This window comes from Dryobates pubescens, chromosome 9, assembly GCF_014839835.1.
Source record: "Dryobates pubescens isolate bDryPub1 chromosome 9, bDryPub1.pri, whole genome shotgun sequence".
Lineage (NCBI taxonomy): Eukaryota > Metazoa > Chordata > Aves > Piciformes > Picidae > Dryobates > Dryobates pubescens.
The window spans coordinates 13552092-13571227 of record NC_071620.1 but is presented as its reverse complement, the minus strand read 5'-3'; the positions used below and the strand labels follow the sequence as shown (position 1 = coordinate 13571227).

The window sequence follows — 19136 nt, the reverse complement described above, 5'->3', positions numbered from 1 at the left end:
AAAGGAAAGTTTGCAGAAAATTCAAATGTTTGGGCAATGTACTGGGCCTTTTTTCCTGTGTACTTCTAAGTAACAAATGATAAAACAAGAGGAAATGGCCTTAAGTTGCACCAGGGGAGGTTTAGGATCATAGAATCATAGAATTGTTTTTGCTGGAAAAGACCTCTAAGATCATCAAATCCAACTGTCAACCTAAGACCACCATGGCCATTAAACCATGTCCCAAAGTCCCACATCCACACATTTCTTGAATGCTTCCTGGGGTGGTGACTCCATGACCTCCCTGAGCATCCTGTTCATATGCCTGACCACTCTTTCGGTAAAGAATTTTTTCCTAATATCCAACTTTAACCTCTCCTAACATAATTTGAGGCCATTTCTTCTCATCTACCACCTGATACTAGGCAGAAGAAACTGACTTCTCAACCTCAAGGACATGTCCAGAGAGGGGCAATGAGGCTGGTGAGAGCACAAGCCCTACGAGGAGAGGCTGAGGGAGCTGGGATTGTTTAGCCTGGAGAAGAGGAGGCTCAGGGGAGACCTTATTGCTGTCTACAACTACGTGAAGGTAGGTTGTAGGCAGGAGGGAGTTGCTCTCTTCTCCCAGGCAACCAGCACTAGAGCAAGAGGACACATTCTCAAGCTGCACCAGGGGAAGTTTAGGCTCGAGGTGAGGAGAAAGTTCTTCACAGAAAGAGTTGTTTGCCATTGGGATGTGCTGCCCAGGAAGGTGGTGGAATCACTGTCCCTGGAGGTGTTCAAGAGGGGATTGGACGTGGCACTTGGTGCCATGGTTTAGTAGTCATGAGGTGTTGGGTGACAGGTTGATGATGACAGATGATCTTTGAGGTCTTTTCCAAAACTATTGATTCTATGACCTCCCTTTCTCCAGATTAAACAATCCCAGTTCCCTCACCTGCTTCTCATACAGAATATATAGGTTGGCTATTAAGAACAACTGATTCACCAGAAGGGTTGTCAACCCCAAACCAGGATGCACAGGGCAGTGGTGGAGTCTGCATCCCTGGAGGGACAGAAAAGCTGTGGTGCTGGGTCAATGGTTGGACTTAATGGTCTTGAAGGTCTTTTCTCTAATTTTATCTAGTTCAGTCCATACTAACTTGATTCCCACTTACTTTCCACCAGTGTGATGAAAGCAGGTAGATATTCTACTGTGAAGAGCGGGCTTGGGAGCTCTCTTATAAACATTTTCAGCAGTCCTGCTGCATCATTGTTTCGTACTTGGTCCCAGTCAAAAGCATCTTCATAAAATTTTGCTTCAAGTTCTTGGTGGAGATTCTGAAAGAGAAAAGGAACATCTGACCTTTAATCATTGCTTCTGACCCAACAGTTTGACATCACTTCAGAAACTTCATTACAAACAACAGGTTTACACCATGGCTGAATTAAAGGAGCTCAAAACCAGTAGTAGTTTAAGTACAACCATGAGGAGTTCACAACAGGTCAATCAATTCAGTTCCTGGAGATATTTTCCACCCAGGCTGAATTTGGTTTGCTACAGTTCAATTTCTGCCAGTGACCCATGTGAACCGTTTTCAAGCAAGACAATTTTGTGCAATGTCTTGGGGCTAGCAACAGAAAATTCAGTTAAAGAGGATTGGTTCTTCTCATTTAAAAGACTCTCTAGGGGTTTTGACCCTGAAATCACAAAGGAGAGGCAGTTCTTCCTCACTGCCAGGAAACTTGCTGGACAGTCTGTTGGCATCCAAGTCCATGGGCCTTGAGCAATTCAGTAGAATTGCAGAATCATAGAATTGTTTTGTCTGGAAAAGACCTCTAAGATCACTGAGTCCAACCATCAATGTATGGCCACTATGGCCATTAAACCATGTCCCAGGATGCCATTGACTACATGTTTTTTTGAACACCTCCAAGGATGTTGATTCCACCACCTCCCTGGGCAACCTCTTCCGATGCCTAACAACAGCTTTACCTTAAGGTCTTTCTGTCTTTGGAAAGATGTATTTCTTTAGGAGAGATATTATTGGATTTTATCTTTATAGCTATGATAAGGTTGAATCACTTAACAGAAAAATAAAGGTGTCAAACCGTGACTGTCAGAAACCCCCACTTAATGCACACCAAAAAAAAGCCAAAAAAAGCAACCAACCAACCAAACAAAAAACAAACAAGAAACATCTAAGACAGATTGATTGTACCACTTTGGGTGCTACAGTGTCAACATTTTGCTCAGATTAGATTGATCTAGTTCTGGAAGGTGGCTAATCAGTATTTCATGGGTATGTGGCAGCAGCAAACTCTGAGTAGTGGCTGACACCACATCAGGCTGTACTGCCATTCAGTGAGACCTGGACAGGCTGAAGAGTTGGGAAGAGGTGAACCCCATGAATTTCAAAATGGCCAAGTGTAGAGTCCAGAACCTGGGGAAGAATAACCCTCTGCACAGGTACAGGTGAGGGGTTGACCTGCTGGAAAACTGCTCTGTGGAGAAGGATCTGGGAGTGCTGGTGGACAACAAGCTCATCATGAACCAGCAATGTATTCTCGAGGCCAGGAAGGTAAGTGGTCTCCTGGCGTGCATTAAGAAGAATGTGAGCAGCAGGTCAAAGGAGGAGCTTTTTTCTCCTCTACTCTGCACTAATCAGGCCACATTTGTAGTCCTGGGTGAAGTTCTGGACTCCCATTTCAAGAGAGACAAGGAACCACTGTAGAGTCCAGTGGAAACTACAAAGATGCTGAGAGTCTGGAGCATCTCTGTGAGGCAGAAAGGCTGAGAGACCTGGGGCTCTGTGGCCTGGAGAAGAGCAGCCTGAAAGGGGATCTTATAAATGCATATAAATATCTAAAGGCTGGAGTTCATGAGGATGAGGCTGGGTTCTTTTGAGTGGTACCCAGTGATAGGACAAGGGACAATGGGCAGAAACTGGAATCCATGAGGTTTCATCTGAAGAGGAGAAAAAGCTTCTTGCCTTTGACAGTGCAGAAGCAGTGGGGCAGGCTTCCCAGAGGGGCTGTGAAGTCTCCTTCTCTGGAGAGATTCCAAACCCATCTGGACATTGTGATCCTGGTCAACCTGCTGTGGGCACCCTGCTTTAGCATTGGGGTTGGACTAGATAATTCTCAGATGTCTCTTCCGACCCGCACCGTGCTGGGATTTGTGTGAGTGGGAAATAACCAGTAAGGTTGCTAGTGGGAACAGAATTTAGCTTCAAAACCTGTTTAGAAAATACAAGCTCCTCAAAAATGTGTCGGGTTAATAGAACTGAAGGACAGTATTGCAGTGTGAAGATATCATAGAATCACAGAAAACCAACAAGGTGGGGGTTGGAAGGGACCTCTGGAGATGATCTAGTCCAAATCCCTCTCTTGGTAGCCTACTTTAAGGCTCCAGTACCCTGATAACAAAGAATTTTATCCCTAAGTTCCATAAATCTGTGAATAAGGCAGCCTTCATAATTATTACTGACCCAACACTGCCTGATCCATAGGAAATTTGTTGCTGCTTTTTGCAAGACCATTCATGACAAAATTAATGGTAGCAAGCATTCACCTTTCAGATCAGGTTTTTGGGAAATGTGATTTAATGCTGCACTGAAAAAAGGTTTGGTTCATGCAGACAGAAAAGCTTTCAAAAATTAATTCTGTTTGCCAGGCTCCTCTGAATGGAAGGAAATGACATCTCAGATATGGTCACACATAATGAAGTGGAATGGACACAAAAGGAAATAGAAAGCCATTCAGGAGTTCATATCTAATGTTACAATCTCATTTTTACCAGCAGCTTTTGCTAGTGGTAAACTGGGCTATCTGAACTTCTGGATTCACATCTTTTGCATGTAACCCAGCCAAACACCTGGATCAGATTCTCTCCTTGTGCCTGACCAGGAATTATGGAAATTGAATCCTCACCTCATCAATAGCACAAGAGGACAGAAAAACTACTCCTTGTTTTTCTGCTGAGAATGGAGGGGAAGCCATGGAAATCAAAAGCAAGACTTTTGAAACCTAAACATTTCATATATATATCCACAAATATATTTTATACACCCCCAGCTCACATACATAAATATATGCATCTAAGTACTTTTGAAACACATTTTAGCAATATATTTTTTCAACCACAACTAATCCTGCAGCAGACTATGAAGTAGTTTTGGTTCTGGACCTTTTCTTACAAAGCAGATTACAGAGGAAAACTTGTATTTATTTCTCCTGTCCTTTGTCTTATAGAATTGTAACTTTTAATCATTTCCACATGTCTTTTTGTCCTCCAAACACGACTGAAATAAGATTGGAATGCCCTCAAATCCTAATGTCATCATAATATATAAAGGCTTTGAAGGATGAAAGCTGGATCTGCTTTGCAATAAAAATATCTCTCTTGATGGTTGGCTTGTTGGAGAGATTTTAATGAAGCCAAACCTCCTATCATTTCAATCTTTCATATGGGCAGTTTAACTTACCACCCAGTCTGGGAGAGCTACATGTCAAGTCATACCTCATAGCAGCTCTCTGGATCTAGGTGGGTATTTGGGACATGGTTTAGAAAGCATGGCAGCATTGGGTTGATGGTTGTACTTGATGGTCGTAGAAGTCTTCTTCAACCTTAATGATTCTATGATCCTATTGGGCATGGTGAAGTTGAGTTGACAGTTGGACTTGATGACCTTAGAAGTTCTATTCAACCTTAATGATTTTATGATGCTATTGGACATGGTGGAGTTGGGTTGATGGTTGAACTTGATGATCTTTTCTAACCTTAATGACTCTATGATTCTATGTTGTGAATAAGAAGTAAGCAAGACAGAGTAAATAGAAAGAATATGGAAAAGTAATTTCATTAGAGAACAACGCTACTGTGTAATCTCCCTGAAGAGGGAGAAACTGTGTGGAATAATACTTTAAGGATTTGCAATTTTAAAAAATAAGGAAGCTTCAAAGTGCAGGAAAAATGAGAAGCTCCCTCCTGTAAGAAGGTTCTGGGAGCTTTTTTTGGACCACAGAGTCTGAGATAGCTGGGATGCTACTGCCCGTCTTGCTGCATTTCACCTAATGATGTTTTTTCTTTTTTCATGTTCTCCAGTGTTTGGCAATCCCCAGCATTGATATAGATGCCACAATGTTGAGACCTCCATCTTCAGAAAACAAGCCTGGATTTCTTGGGGATGAGAAAGTGGCATAGACTATGAGAAATCTTATGGAGAGTGGCTGAGAGAACTGTGATTGTTTGGTCTGCAGAAAAGGAGGCACTTTCCTTGCTCCTCCCTGAAGGGAGGCTGGAGCCAGGTTGGCCTTTTCTCCCTAGTATCAAGTGATAGGACAAGAAAAAATGGCCTCAAGTTGCACCAGGGGAGGTTTAGGTTGGATATTAGGAAAATTTTCTTTACTGAAAGAGTGGTCAGGTGTTGGAACAGGTTGTCCAGGGAGCTGATGGAGTCATCATTCCTGGAGGTGTTGAAAAAATGTGTAGACATGGTACCTCAGGACATGGTTTAATGACCATGGTGGTGTGGTGTTGACAGTTGGACTTGATGATCTTAGAGGCCTTTTCCAACCAAAACAATTCTACAATTCTAAGCTTCTTAAACCAGAATAGAAAGAAACAAAAATCTGGGAAGTATCTAGACACTAAGCCCAGAAAAAACTTCCAGCTCCTGGAATCAAGTTAGTCTAGAGAGACCAATGCAAGCATTGCTGCACCATAATGTCAGGTTGTTGGGTACCAATCATCCTGTGTTCATAGCCTGTGAAAATACAGTAGTTGAGGCTGCCAAACAGGGAATGCAAGCCAAATTTCTCTCACTTGGAACATGGAATTGTAAGATCGTGGAAGATAAATGAGATATAAAGTGACACAGAGGTTAAAATTACATGGAGTGAGATAATTATCTGAAGTTCACTCAGTCTAGCAACCCTGGATTTCTGAAAAATAACTCGACCAGAGATAAGATCACAGCATTTTTGGATGACAGAGATAAATTGAAAGGATCCCTCAACATCTAGCAGTGAAAACTAGACTCAATGTCAAGTCCGTTCTTAATGTGGGACATTAACAAAGCCTAGCGCATGTATTCCATGATTTATTCATTCCCAAGAACCAACCTGACCTTTCACTGGTAGAAATAGAAATGCTGAGCTATGCACATCAGTATTTATGTGCAGTGTGAATGGGTGTGTGCTGGGTTATTTGCCATGGAGTCCACGGTCCAGGAGACAGAAAACTGGCAGGAACACGCACCTTGACTCGAGAGGCTGATCCAGGCACTCGTAGAATTCCTTCAGTTTCTAAACCTGTTTCTTCAAGCTTGAGCAGCAACTGGGGAGGGGAATCAAGGGAAAAAGTTTAAAAAAACCCCAACAAACAACCAAACAACAACCAACTACCAAACCCAAAAAACACCACCAAACCACAGGAAAATTGTATCCAGTGTGGCATTAAGAGAAGCATAGCCAGCAGGTCAAGGGAGATGATTCTCCCCCTCTACTCCACTCTGGTGAGACTCCACCTGGAGCACTGCATCCTATCCTGTTCTGGAGCCCCTATTACAAGAAGGATCTGGATGTGCTGGAACATGTCCAGAGAATGGCCATGAGGATGATCACAGGGTTGGAGCTCATCTCCTGTGAGGACAGACTGAGAGAGTTGAGGCTGTTGAGTCTGGAGAAGTGAAGGCTCTGAGGAGACCTTGTTGTGGCCTTCCAGTATCTGAAGGGGACCTACAAGAAAGCTGGTGAGGGACTTTTTAGGGTGTCAGGTAGCAACAGGACTAGCAGGAATGGAGCAAAAATAGAAATGGGTAGATTCAGGTTGGATGCCAGGAAGAAGTTCTTCCCCAAGAGGGTGGTGAGACACTGGAACAGGTTGCCCAGGGAGGTGGTGGAAGCCTCATCCCTGGAGGTTTTGAAGGCCAGGCTGGATGTGGCTCTGAGCAACCTGATGTAGTGTGAGGTGTCCCTGCCCACGGCAGGGGGGTTGGAACTAGATGACACTTGAGATCCCTTCCAACCCTGACAATTCTTTGATTCTATGATTCTAAAATACCCAGAAGCACTTCAAAATAGAATCATAGAATCATTTTGGTTGCAAAAAACCTTGAAGATCACCAAATCCAACCATCATCTAACTCTACCAAATCTTGTGCTGAACCACATCCCTCAGCACCGCATCTCTGCCCCTTAAATACTATTAACTATTTTTCAGTCTAGGTATTCTTGAAACTAATTTGGAAAATGTAGATCAACATTCCTGATTCTGAAATACGGAGTATGAAGAGTATGGAAAACTGAGAATGTTTTAGAATCACAGAATCGTAGAACAGTTTGGGTGGGAAGGAACACTTAAAGGTCATATGGTTGAACCTCCTTGACCGAGCTGGGACACCTTCAAATATATCAGGTTGCTCACAGCCCTATCCAATCCCTGGGGTGGTTCCAGGAGTGGGGCATCTGCCAGCTCTCAGCAACCTGGGCCAGTATCTCACCACCCTCAGTGTAATTCTTTTTCCTTGCACTCAGTCTAAATCTCTCTTTTCTTTTTTTTAGTTAAAACCATCACCCCTGGTCCTGTCATTACATGCCCCTGTGAAATGTCCCTCTCCAGATTTCTTGTAGGCTCTTTTAAAGTACTGGAAGCCCACAGGAGCTTTCTCTTCTCCAGGATGAACCACCCCAACTCTCTCAGCCTGGCCTCATAGCAGAGGGTCTTCAGCCCTCACACCACGTTATTGCAGCCTCCTCTGGCCCAGTTCTAACAGGTCCGTGCTTTTGTGCTGTGGACTCCAAAGTTTAGGCTTTTCTGCCCTTCATTTGAGGCTTGGCACTGCTATAGAACAACTAATTTGGAAACAGGGCAGATAGATTGTGTAGGGGACAATGGTATTTTGAGGGAAAACTAACCTCTGAGAAATGTTAAAGTCCTTCCTTGAGGAGCACAATGCAAAGGTCTATAGCTAATATGCATTACAGGCATTTCTGGGACCTGAGAACTCAGTTTGGAAAGTGATTCCAAGGTATTTTGCTTTGGAATTTCTTTTCATACCAAATCTTTATTTAAAAAAAAAAAAAAAAAAAAAAAAGAGTTTTGATTTAATATCATTTAGAACAAGATGAAAAAAAATGCAGTCACTTCCTAGCATTTATTCACACAGCTCTGGATTTTTGCCACCAGTCTGCTTCATGCCCTCAGTGTTGGATCCTCCTAATTTCCCATGATCTCTTGACAGTGGTGCTGTGGAGCTGATTACAAAGTCATGTCTATATTCAAGTTGTATCAGTCTTGGCCCTGACCCTGCACACCACTTCCCATTTTTTCAGTATCCATAGGGAAATTTGTTTTAGTTTCAAGTCCATATAAGCCTGTGTGCTTGTGTCTGTGTAAATGACTCTGTGACAATATCATTGTACCTTCAAATCTAGTTGATCTAGATGAAGATCTGTTGATGATGATTGCAAGGGGGGTTGGACTAGATGACCTTCAATGGTCCCTTCCAACCCAAAACATTCTATGAGTCTATGAAATTACTTTGATAAATGACTCTTTTTATGCAGACCTCAATGAGAAGATACCAGTGATAGCTAAGTAATAGGTTTGAATTCATGTGAAATTAAAGCTCCTGAGACAAACTCATCTCTTCCAGTTCTGTGTACTCACCCCCCACCCTCAGCCCAAATTTTCCTAGCTGTCTAATGAGAAAAGGAAAAAGAAAGCAAGACCTTTGTCTCCTGAATTTTTCTGCATGGTATCATGCAATTACAAAAATCAAAAGATGTTCCCAGGATAGCTAAAACACACAAAAGCAGCAAATTCTATCTCCTTGTCACAAGATTTTCAAACTAGAACATATGGACAGACGACCTGTAGACACCTTCAAGGCTTTAATGCCTGCATCTTCTTTTATCTGGTAAGTAGGTGCTAGAATGTGTCCAAAGAAAGGCAACCGAGCTGGTGAAGGGTCTAGAGCACAAGACTTATGAGGAACATCTGAGGGAACTGGGGTTGTTTAGTCTGAAGAAATAGAGCCTCAGGGGAGAACTTGCTGCTGTCTACGGCTCCCTGAAAGGCAGTGGGAGCAAAGTGATGTTTGGCCTAAGAGTAAATGGCCTCGAGTTGTACCAGGGAAAGTTTAGGTTGGATATTAGGAAAAATGTCTTCCCCAAAAGGGTTATCAAGCCCTGGAGCAGGCTGCCCAGGGAAGTGGTGGAGTTCCCATCCCTGGAGGGATTTAAACAACATGTAGATGTGGAGCTGAGGAGCATGGTTTAGTGGTGATTTGGCAGTGCTGGGTTAATGGTTGGACTCAAAGATCCAAAAGGTCTCTTCCAACCTAAATATTTCTATGACTGTATGATTCTTTTGATTGTCAATGCAACTGACAGAAAAGTGAATCTTTGCAGCTGAGTCTTACTCACTTTTTGAAAGATGAGGGGAACTTTTATTCCAGGAACCTTTTTCTGATCATTCTCCAGCAGGATATTGAGAGGGACACCAAACAGACCGTTTTCTTAGAAGATAAAAAGAACATATGTGAGAAGGAGAAAACACAGCCTCATACACATCTTCTGAGCAGTACCTGGGTGTCCACCACAGGGATGTCATGAGACAGTACCTCGTCCCCGCACCCTCTCTGTGCGGTTCCTCTTCAACTCCACTCCCAGCGCATCGTAGAAGGCTGTGAGCTCGATCAGGGAGAGGTAGCGAATCTTCTTCATGTCTTCAGGAGAGAGGTCTCCAACCTCTGTCAGTCCAAAACGGCTCTTCTGAACAATGAATTTCTGTGGCAGAGATGCACAAAGGCCTTTCATTTGCACAGGTATTACAGGAGGTGCATTTTTTGTTGTGAAAGATATGCCTACATATGATGGTGTAATGTGGTGGGTTGAAATTCCTCCCCCTCCCCCCCAATATTTAATTTGCCAGACCAGCCCAGTTGGAAGCAAATGAAAACTATGTTTACAGGGAAAATGACAATCTACAATGGAATGCAATTAATATGTACAAATATACAATATTTACAGATATTTACAATTAATAAACAGCACAAGAATGCCCCCTGGTCAAAGACCAGGGGAAGCTACGAGCTCTTCCCTCTTGACCTCCTCCACCCCATCCTCCTATATAAAAGTGAGAAGAGACAGAAGCAGAGAAACAATGCAGCCAAGGTCAAGCAGGAGCAAGTTACTATCTCTCTGAGAGTGAAGAAGTCGAAGAGAACTGAAGAGAAGCGAAGAGAAGTGAAGAGAAAGAAGAGAGAGAAGAGAAGAGAAGAGAAGAGAAGAGAAGAGAAGAGAAGAGAAGAGAAGAGAAGAGAAGAGAAGAGAAGAGAAGAGAAGAGAAGAGAAGAGAAGAGAAGAGAAGAGAAGAGAAGAGAAGAGAAGAGAAGAGAAGAGAAGAGAAGAGAAGAGAAGAGAAGAGAAATGAAATTGAGAAGAGAAAAAGTTTCTTATCTCTCCAGTGGGATTGTTTAGAATTATCTTTATTTTCTTTTTTACACCCAATAGTGATTTATTTCCATTTTACTACTTTTCTGTTCAAGATCTGTGAAAAAAATTTAAGGGCATAACTTAAAACTACCACAGATGGTGTGCTGGTTTTACACCAGACAGAATGGGGAATTTGCCCCAAAAGGGTAAAATAACCACAGGCACTCGTAATTTGGAAGTTAAATGAAAACAATATTTACAAACATAGATTAAATACCAAAGTAAACTAAATACAGAAGGTAATAAACATATACATATACATACATATAACCCAAGAACGCTCAGACCCTGCCTGGAGAAAGCCCTGAGGGGTGTTGCCAGCTAACAAATTATCTCTTTGGTCTCCACTACTGTTGTTACCATAACCCAAACAGAAGTGAGCAAGCCAAGCAAGCAAGGTCAGAAGAAGAGAAAGGGGGAAATGAATCAAGAAGAGGAAATAACAATCTGTGCTTCAGATTATATAGAAATTGTGCAGACCAATGGAATGGGATAAAGATATCTCTTATGTTCTGTTCAGCCCCCTGGACTTTCAAATTCTCTGCAAAGACTTTTATTTACAATCAAGACATTCATCTTAAACCTGTAACAGATAGGAAGTCACATTAGGGTAGGTGGGTAACACCAAAAAGCTGAACTACAACTCTAAATATTGGCCTAGTGTGTTGAGATAAGTGGAACCCAGGAGATTCCATGTAAACATAGGTAAATATTTTTCACTTTGAGAGTGACAGAGTGCTGAACCAGGCTGTCCAGAGAGGTTGAGGAGCCTCTGTTTCTGGAGGCATTCACAGTCCACCTGGATGTGTTCTGGGTGATTTACTCTATTTGATCCTGCTCTAGCAGGTGGGTTGGACTAGATGATCTTCAGAGGTCCCTTCAACCCCCACCATTCTGAGATTCTGTGAAACTTAAATCTGAGCTTCATCATCATCTTCCCTTGCAGCTGGACTGGTGAGTACTTTTGCTGGAGCAAAAGTATTGATCTCGGTGCCTGTACTCAACTGAGATATATCCTACCTAAACCTGTGCCCAGTTTCACCAAGCTCTTGCTCTGCTTCTGATTCTCCCAGAGAATCTTTGAATGCTGTCAAAGTAGCTGCTTTAGCAAGGGGGTTGGACTAGATGAAGTCCAGAGGTCCCTTCCAACCCCCGTCCTAGTTCTGATTCTGTGATTCTATGGTTCTGTGATCAATCATGTGTGGGATGAATCCACGCCTGCTTTAGAATAGAATAGAATAGAATAGAATAGAATAGAATAGAATAGAATAGAATAGAATAGAATAGAATAGAATAGACCAGACCAGACCACGCTGGAAGAGACCTTTGAGATCATCGTGTCCAACCATCATCCAACATCATCTAATCAACTAAACTGTGTAGTTCAGCTTTTTGGTGTTACCCACCTACCTATATGCTTTACATATTACTGATCATTTATTTGGTCTTCCAGAAGAGAACAAACTAAAGATCTGAAAAAAAGCCCAGAAGAAAAATCACTTAGTCCTGATGATTGGACTCAATGACCTCCATTAGGACCTGATGATCTTAGACCATCCAACCAAAATAATTCTATGATGCCAGCTTGAAAATGTACTGGTATTTTGTGTTTCTCAAGAAGCATTTAGACTTATAAACAGTGTTCCCAGAAGCTAAGGAATAATTTATTCAAGTACACTTGACCTAGATGACACTTGGTAATTTGGGGGCATGTGAAGATGTCTACATATCTTCAAAACTGCAGTGCCATGGACCAGAGCCAGGACTGTTCTGTCATGACAGAAGCATTTGAACAAATGTCAAAAAGAACAAATATCCAGCAGTTCTTAACACAATTTTTAGCCATAATAAGAAAGTTCTGGTGAAACCCACACTTTTCAAAGAACTGTGGGTCTTGGGTATTGTGTGTTGGGGTTTTAATGTAATTGTAATTTAAACCAGCAATTGTTAGTCGGAGATATAAATAAATAGTGTTACCAGTCATCTCCTCCCTTTGGGGAACTGAGTGAAATCCCAGCCTTTCATAATGTTTTTCTTCTGGAGGTTTCAGCCCAGTTCTCCCTATTTTAAACAAATTTGGACTAAAGAGGCTTAACTGATCTTTAGATGAAGCCAGTCAAACTCATTAAGGGGAAAAACAAAGCAAACAGCAACAACAAAAATAAAAGAATTAAACTCACAGCAGATTTCAAAAGTAAGGAGAATAAAGGACATCTAGATCAAGTAGGTTAGGACTTCCTAAATCACATTGCACATGATCTTTCAATAAAGGTTCATCATAATTGGGGAGAAAAGAGTTCAGGGGATGGGATAACTAATTGAAGCCAGATTCTTTCCCCTCTAGAACACACAAATTCCACTTCTGCTGAGACTTAATAATGTAACAACAACTACATGGAGGATAGTCTTTGTAAGACACTTAAAATACTAAGGAATATCTATCTATTTTGGTACTAATGATGCAAAGTGTCCAAAGATGTCAAAGACAATAAATCACCTTGGAAAAAAAGACAGACAGAAAGAAAGAAAGAAAGAAAGAAAGAAAGAAAGAAAGAAAGAAAGAAAGAAAGAAAGAAAGAAAGAAAGAAAGAAAGAAAGAAAGAAAGAAAGAAAGAAAGAAAGAGAGAAAGAGAGAAAGAGAGAGAGAAAGAGAGACAGAAAGAGAGAAAGAAAGAGAGAAAGAAAGAAAGAAAGAAAGAAAGAAAGAAAGAAAGAAAGAAAGAAAGAAAGAAAGAAAGAAAGAAAGAAAGAAAGAAAGAAAGAAAGAAAGAAAGAAAGGAAAGAAAGAAAGAAAATACTATATACATAGATTTTTCTGAGTAAAAAGTATGTTTGTCAACAAAAAAAATGACAAATACTCCTAAACCAATTTGAAAAATAGAACTACAAAGGTTTTCCATGGTGGCTGGTTGACTCCCAGGGTCACGACGATGTGATGTGGTGTCAATATAAGGTTTGGGGTTGAGCCTCTTCTTTCTTGTGTCATGATTTTCCAATGATTTTTCTTACCAACAATGGAGTCACAAAATGCAGCACCGAAGGAGGCTGTGCTGTCCTGAAGTTACCTAGAAGTACTTAATGACTCTTAGTTTCTGAGGTATCTTCCACTAAGTCACACAGATCCTGGTGCCATGTTGGGGCAATGGCATGTAATCCTCTGCAGACAGTGGTGTTGAGTTGGCTCTTCAGGGATATGCAGAGGGCTTGCTATTTTGTGACATATCACAGAATCCCATCATGGTGAGGCTTGAAAGGGATCTCTGGAGATCATCTAGTCCAACCCCACTGCTAAAGCTGGGTGAGCCACAGAGGATTGCACATGATCACAATGTCCAGGTGGGCTTGGAATCTCTCCAGATAAGGAGACTCCATGACCTCTATGCCAGCCTGTTCCAACCTTCATAGCAAAGTTGTGTAGACCTCACTTTTTCCCTGTTGGCTCACTTTGGAGAAGGAGGGACAGTCCCTCAGAGTGTAGGTGACTTGAAACTCTGTGTAACAGAACAAAAGTGTGTAGGGTTTTTTTTATTTCTGTTTGTTTGTTTGTGGGTTTTTTGGTTGGTGGGTGGGTTTGGTTTGATTTTTGTTTTCTTTTGTTTATTTTGGTTTGGTTTGGGGTTTGTTTTGTTTCATTTTGTTTTGTTTTGTTTTGTTTTTACTGGGACCCATTACAATCTGAAGTGTTATGGGGAAAAAAGTAAAACAAATACCATGAGAGGTAGTAGATGCCTCGTCCCTGGAACCACTCCAGGTCAGGTTGGATGGGACTCTGAGAAACCTGATCTAACTGAAAACATCCCTTTAAAGGCCTCTTCCACACCAAACCAGTGTATATGATTCTGTGATTTCTCATGTGTTATTCCAAGCACACAAAATTATATCCTGCATGCAAATTAGTTTCTCTCCAGCATAGTGCTGGCCCTCTCTAAAAGTAATCGATTGTGCATGCACAAGTATATGAGACTCAATGTGCCATATTCTCTACTATGTTTGTCACCAGCTTTCCTTCTTTGTCAGATGGACGTTGTCCAAGCTTTTGTAGAGAACAATTTGTGTGTGTGTTTACTGTAGTGAGGGCTGGGGTCTTAGGTTTGCTGCTGTAAGGAGCAAGGATGAACCTTTGGTTTGCCAAACTCATGATGAATGTAGAGATATTCTTGCTCACCACAGGACATCACATTATCCTCACCACAGAAGAACCCCAAACAAACAGGGAATTCATTCTGGTTATAAATTACTTGTTGTCTTATCCTTCTTTTCAACTCTGCAGTTTAGGTGAGGAACACTGAACAACATCTCAGGTTCTTCCTCCTTGGTGGTGCCTGAGATGGACAAATGGATAATTCTCAGAATTATCTGTGTAGATAGTAAAAACTTCTGATTAGTTCAGGACCACAAGGTATCACAATAATCAGGAAATTATCCAAATAATTTACAACAACTATTTTATTTCCTTCACTAGAAGTTTGGTATCAGAAGCACAAGCCTAATGCTCCAGTTTTCAGTACTGGAAGTTGTGAGGGCTGGAGGAAATAGAAACCTGACCTTCTTGACTTCCAGAAAAAAATTCCAGATGATGACACAACTGCTCACTGTATGTATGTCTGGGTGACTGATATGATGAAATTGCCTTTAGCATCTCCTGAATACTGACTGGAGACAATCAGCCCTGCTGCAGGACTAAGGTTTTCTTTCCTCCCTTCATCTGCGAACAGATTTCAAATCCATGTGTTAACAAAGGAAGATAATTCTTGGAAAATAAAATAGGAGAGCAGACCAGGAATAAAAATTATTCCTAGTCTTAGTGGCATCAACTCCTCTTTGTGTCTACCTGAAAAATGTGTGGCTGATGCAGCATTTTTGGCCCAAGTTACATACATGTGTCTGTGATGGGTGCCACAAGGATGATTAGAGGGCTGGAGCACCTCTCCTTTGAGGACAGGCTGAGGGAGTTGGGATTGTTCAGCTTGAAGAAGAGAAGGCTCCATGGAGACCTTATTGTGGCTTTCCATTTTCTTAAAAGGGGCCTACAAGAAAGCTGGTAAAGGTCTTTTTAAGATGTCAGGTAGTGATAGGACTAGGCAGAATGGATCCAAGCTAGAGGAGGGAAGATTTAGATTAGATGTTAGGAAGAAATTCTTCACCATGAGGGTGGTGAGACACTGGAACAGGTTGCCCAGGGAGATGGTGGAAGCCTCATCCTTGGATATTTTTAAGGCCAGGCTGGATGGGGCTGTGGGCAACCTGATCTAGTGTGAGGTGTCCTTGCCCATGGCAGGGAAGTTGGAAATAGACAATCTTTGAGGTCCCTTCCAACCCTGGCAATTCTGTAATTCTGATTGTTCCCTTGTACTCAGCACTGGTGATGTCCCATCTCCAATACTGAGTTCATTTCTGGGCCACTTACTCCTAGAAGGGCATTGAGGTGCTAGAGCAGGTCCAGAGAAGGGCAGTGAAGCTGGTGAAGGGTCTGGAGAACAAGTCTTGTGAGGAGCAGCTGAGGAACTGGGGTTGTTCAGCCTGGAGAAAAGAAGGCTGAGAGGAACTTCTTGCTCTCCACAACTTCCTGAATTTGGAGAGAGGTAGGAGTTTGTCTCTTATCCCAAGGAAACAATGGATTAGACAAGAGGAAATGCCTCATGTTGCACTGGAAGGGGTTTAGGTTGGACATTAGGTGTCAAGCCATGGAACAGGCTGCTCATGGCAGTGATGGAGTCTGGGGGGACTGAAAAGCCATGTTGATGAGGAACATGGTTTAGTGGTGACCTGGAAGTGTTGACTGGTCTTGATGATCTTCAAGGTCTCTTCCAACCAAAACAATTCTGTGATTCTATGATTCAAAGTTAAAAACAGGCTTGGACATACAGATCAGATTTGGTGCCTCTCTGGGAGTTGACCACCAGAGGTAAGCAGACACAGTGGGTGGTCTCTGTGAAACTAACATAACTTAGCAGATTCCAATGTGCTGGAAATGTAAAGCAGGAAATCTGTTAAAAAAAACAATTGAGGAAACACTTGGAGAACAAACTTACAGGCAAAGCAGAGTCTTCCTTTTTGAACCTCTGGTTTTTTGGCCATTCTTGAGGTTTTGGAAGGACCATAATGGATTCTGAGAAGGAGACCTCATAGGAGAGCTCTTCTGTTATGGATGGGCTGCCCTTATCTAGTCCACAGTCTAGACAGCTATTAGCTGAAAACAAGGGAAATTAGATGTGAGGGCTGGACATGTGCTTGCATTTAACACAGATATCAAAACAAACCCTGAACCAAGCTGACAACAATCTTGAGAAAGTTGTAGAGGAAGTGTTTCAAAGAGGAATTTCAGTGCAAACCACAGTGTGTTCCTGCTTATGTCTGGAGGAAACCATCCCTCCAAAATAAAACCTCAACTTTCAGTTTAGATTATTGAACTTGTTGCTTTTTTGTGGAAAAATGAGGCAAGCTGGAGCTTCCTGTTTATCAGGGGATCATCAAGGTTTTTTTGTAATCCATCCTTGTTACCCAGGCCAGCAAACTCTGGTGGCATTTCTCTGATGAGTGATTAAAAAGTTCCTGACAGAAAAATGCTGTTGGCACAGTTTTGCAGGTCACTGTTGACTTCTTGAAAATCAGAAGACATGGTGCCTGTGTTTTTATCTGCTGACACATACTTGTTTCTCAGAGTTGTTAGTTTAGGTGTGTAGCACCAAACCGGGACACAATGTACAATATTCCAGTTTGAAAAGCACTCAATCTACGGGAATATTTTGGTAGACACTGCAAAATGACTTGCTGGCCTGCTCTACAATCTAGTCACCTCCTGAAATTCGTGGATGCCAAGAAGAAAATATTTTTAATCAATACAATCAAGCTCAGAACCCCCCCACCCCCCCACCCCCCATTGTCATGGAGTCCACAGTGTGATAACACCCGTGAGATCCAGCTTTCATGACTGATCTCTCACATCTCAGGGACAAATTTAAGCTTTCCCTTCCCACACTGACACAACTGGAACAAAATCATAATTTTCATTGGAGACAAAGTGAAATTTCAGCCCCTAGGACTGCAGAAGAAGAAGAGTTGACTAACATCACCCAAGTGCATTCAAAACTAATGGAAATATGGGGTTGACTTAAAAACATTGTATGTCTTCCAAACATGTCCAGGGCCCAGGAGCTTTGAGTTGTTGCCTTTACAGATACAGGACTTGAACAGTTTTTGGCAACATCCTTTGTTTTTCCATGTCTGGTATGAAAAGGCTTCTGAACTGTGGCCTTAGATGTTATCTAATGGCCAAACTGTTTAGGATGTTTTTCATCTCTCTTTTCACTCTTGGACTTGGGACCACAGGCTGTCCATGGTCTGGTTTGGTACTCCATCTGCTCAGCTGCCTGCAGAGATGAGGTATCAGCACAGCAGCTTTTGCAACCAAGGAAAATAAATGGGACTATATCCAGAGGTAAATATCTAAGGGTCTAGTCTGGAAACTTGGGAATTAATATCCCATCAGTTAAGCCCTGGCCAATCTTTCCAATTAAAGATGGACAATCCCTTGGGAGGCTGCTGACAGCTGCCCAGATGCTCAGCCAATCACTGTCAGGGCAAAGCCTTTCAGAGATGTCCAAAATAACACCATTAGTAGATCAGAATAATGGGGCAGAACCAGCAAAAAATATTAATTTCTAATACTATGGTTTCTGCAGTATTGGAGAAGAAGGAAAATTACATCTTTCTTGTCATGATTTGCAAGAGCAAAATACATTTCTGATATATTTTGGGCAAATTCTGCTCCATATTGTTCAGAATCCATTTTCACATTCCCAAACTTGCAGCCACCAGAACTTTTTAGACACTGATGCTCTTGAATGGGAAACTTTGGGTCCTGCATGACCATAAACTGGCAACAATGATAAGGAAATAAAAGCAACATGAAAGAGGGGACTAATCTCCAAACCACACAAGGATCTTTCTGTCTAGCATTTTCCTAGAAGGAAGAGAATATTGGTTATGTGTTGGCATACTCACAGCTAACTGATTTCCAGACTGGCTTCTGCCCAGGAAGCTGGATACCATTAGAAGGAACTGGTGACACTGGAACTGTTTCAAATGTCGGCTGATGGGCAAGGAAAAATAATCAGACTGCAGTGCAGGTAAACATCTATAAAGAGAAACTGCTACAGTTCAAGGAACAGCATTATCACCCCCAGCTTACAAGTTTGAACACCCTCTTGTGATACCTCAAAGTCAATTTTTCATAGTCAGGCTTGACCTGAGAAGTCATCTTCCCCAGCCTGTGAGGATATAGATTGTGTTGAGATCACTCATATTGCTGTAACTAATGAGTCCTCTCCTATGTAACAAGTGAAATTAGCAAAGTAAATTGCTGAACTTCACTGTGCAAAGCAAAAGGTCCTCCTCAGATTACAGTCCCTCCTGTGATTTTAACCCTTTTGATCCACAAATATTTTTGCAGGACTCTCAGACACATGATCAACATCCTTTCAGAAACATTCCCATTCAGGAATCAGGCTGTTGGCTGCCTTTGGGGATTTGGGCACCAGCAAATTATTAGTGGTTGGATGTAGGTTATCTGCTGACACTTTATCAGTGAACTGCAAATCCAGTTTTAGGGGGAAAATAGACTTTTCCTACAGTCAGATTGATTTCTTTCTGCTCCAGAAACCATTCTGCAATGT

General features: G+C 41.9%; 1 protein-coding gene across 1 annotated transcript in view; it reads right to left on the bottom strand.

Annotated features, from left to right (window-relative positions):
- ARHGAP28 (Rho GTPase activating protein 28) overlaps window positions 1-19136 on the bottom strand; it is a 97127-nt gene that overhangs the window by 11739 nt on the left and 66252 nt on the right. Inside the window, exons 4-9 of the mRNA XM_009909929.2 lie at window positions 18466-18553; window positions 16494-16651; window positions 9588-9753; window positions 9391-9482; window positions 6221-6298; window positions 1137-1299 (exon numbers count right to left, since the gene is read on the bottom strand). Of these exons, the coding sequence (XP_009908231.2) occupies window positions 1137-1299; window positions 6221-6298; window positions 9391-9482; window positions 9588-9753; window positions 16494-16651; window positions 18466-18553 (745 nt within the window). The remainder of the gene's footprint in view (window positions 1-1136; window positions 1300-6220; window positions 6299-9390; window positions 9483-9587; window positions 9754-16493; window positions 16652-18465; window positions 18554-19136) is intronic.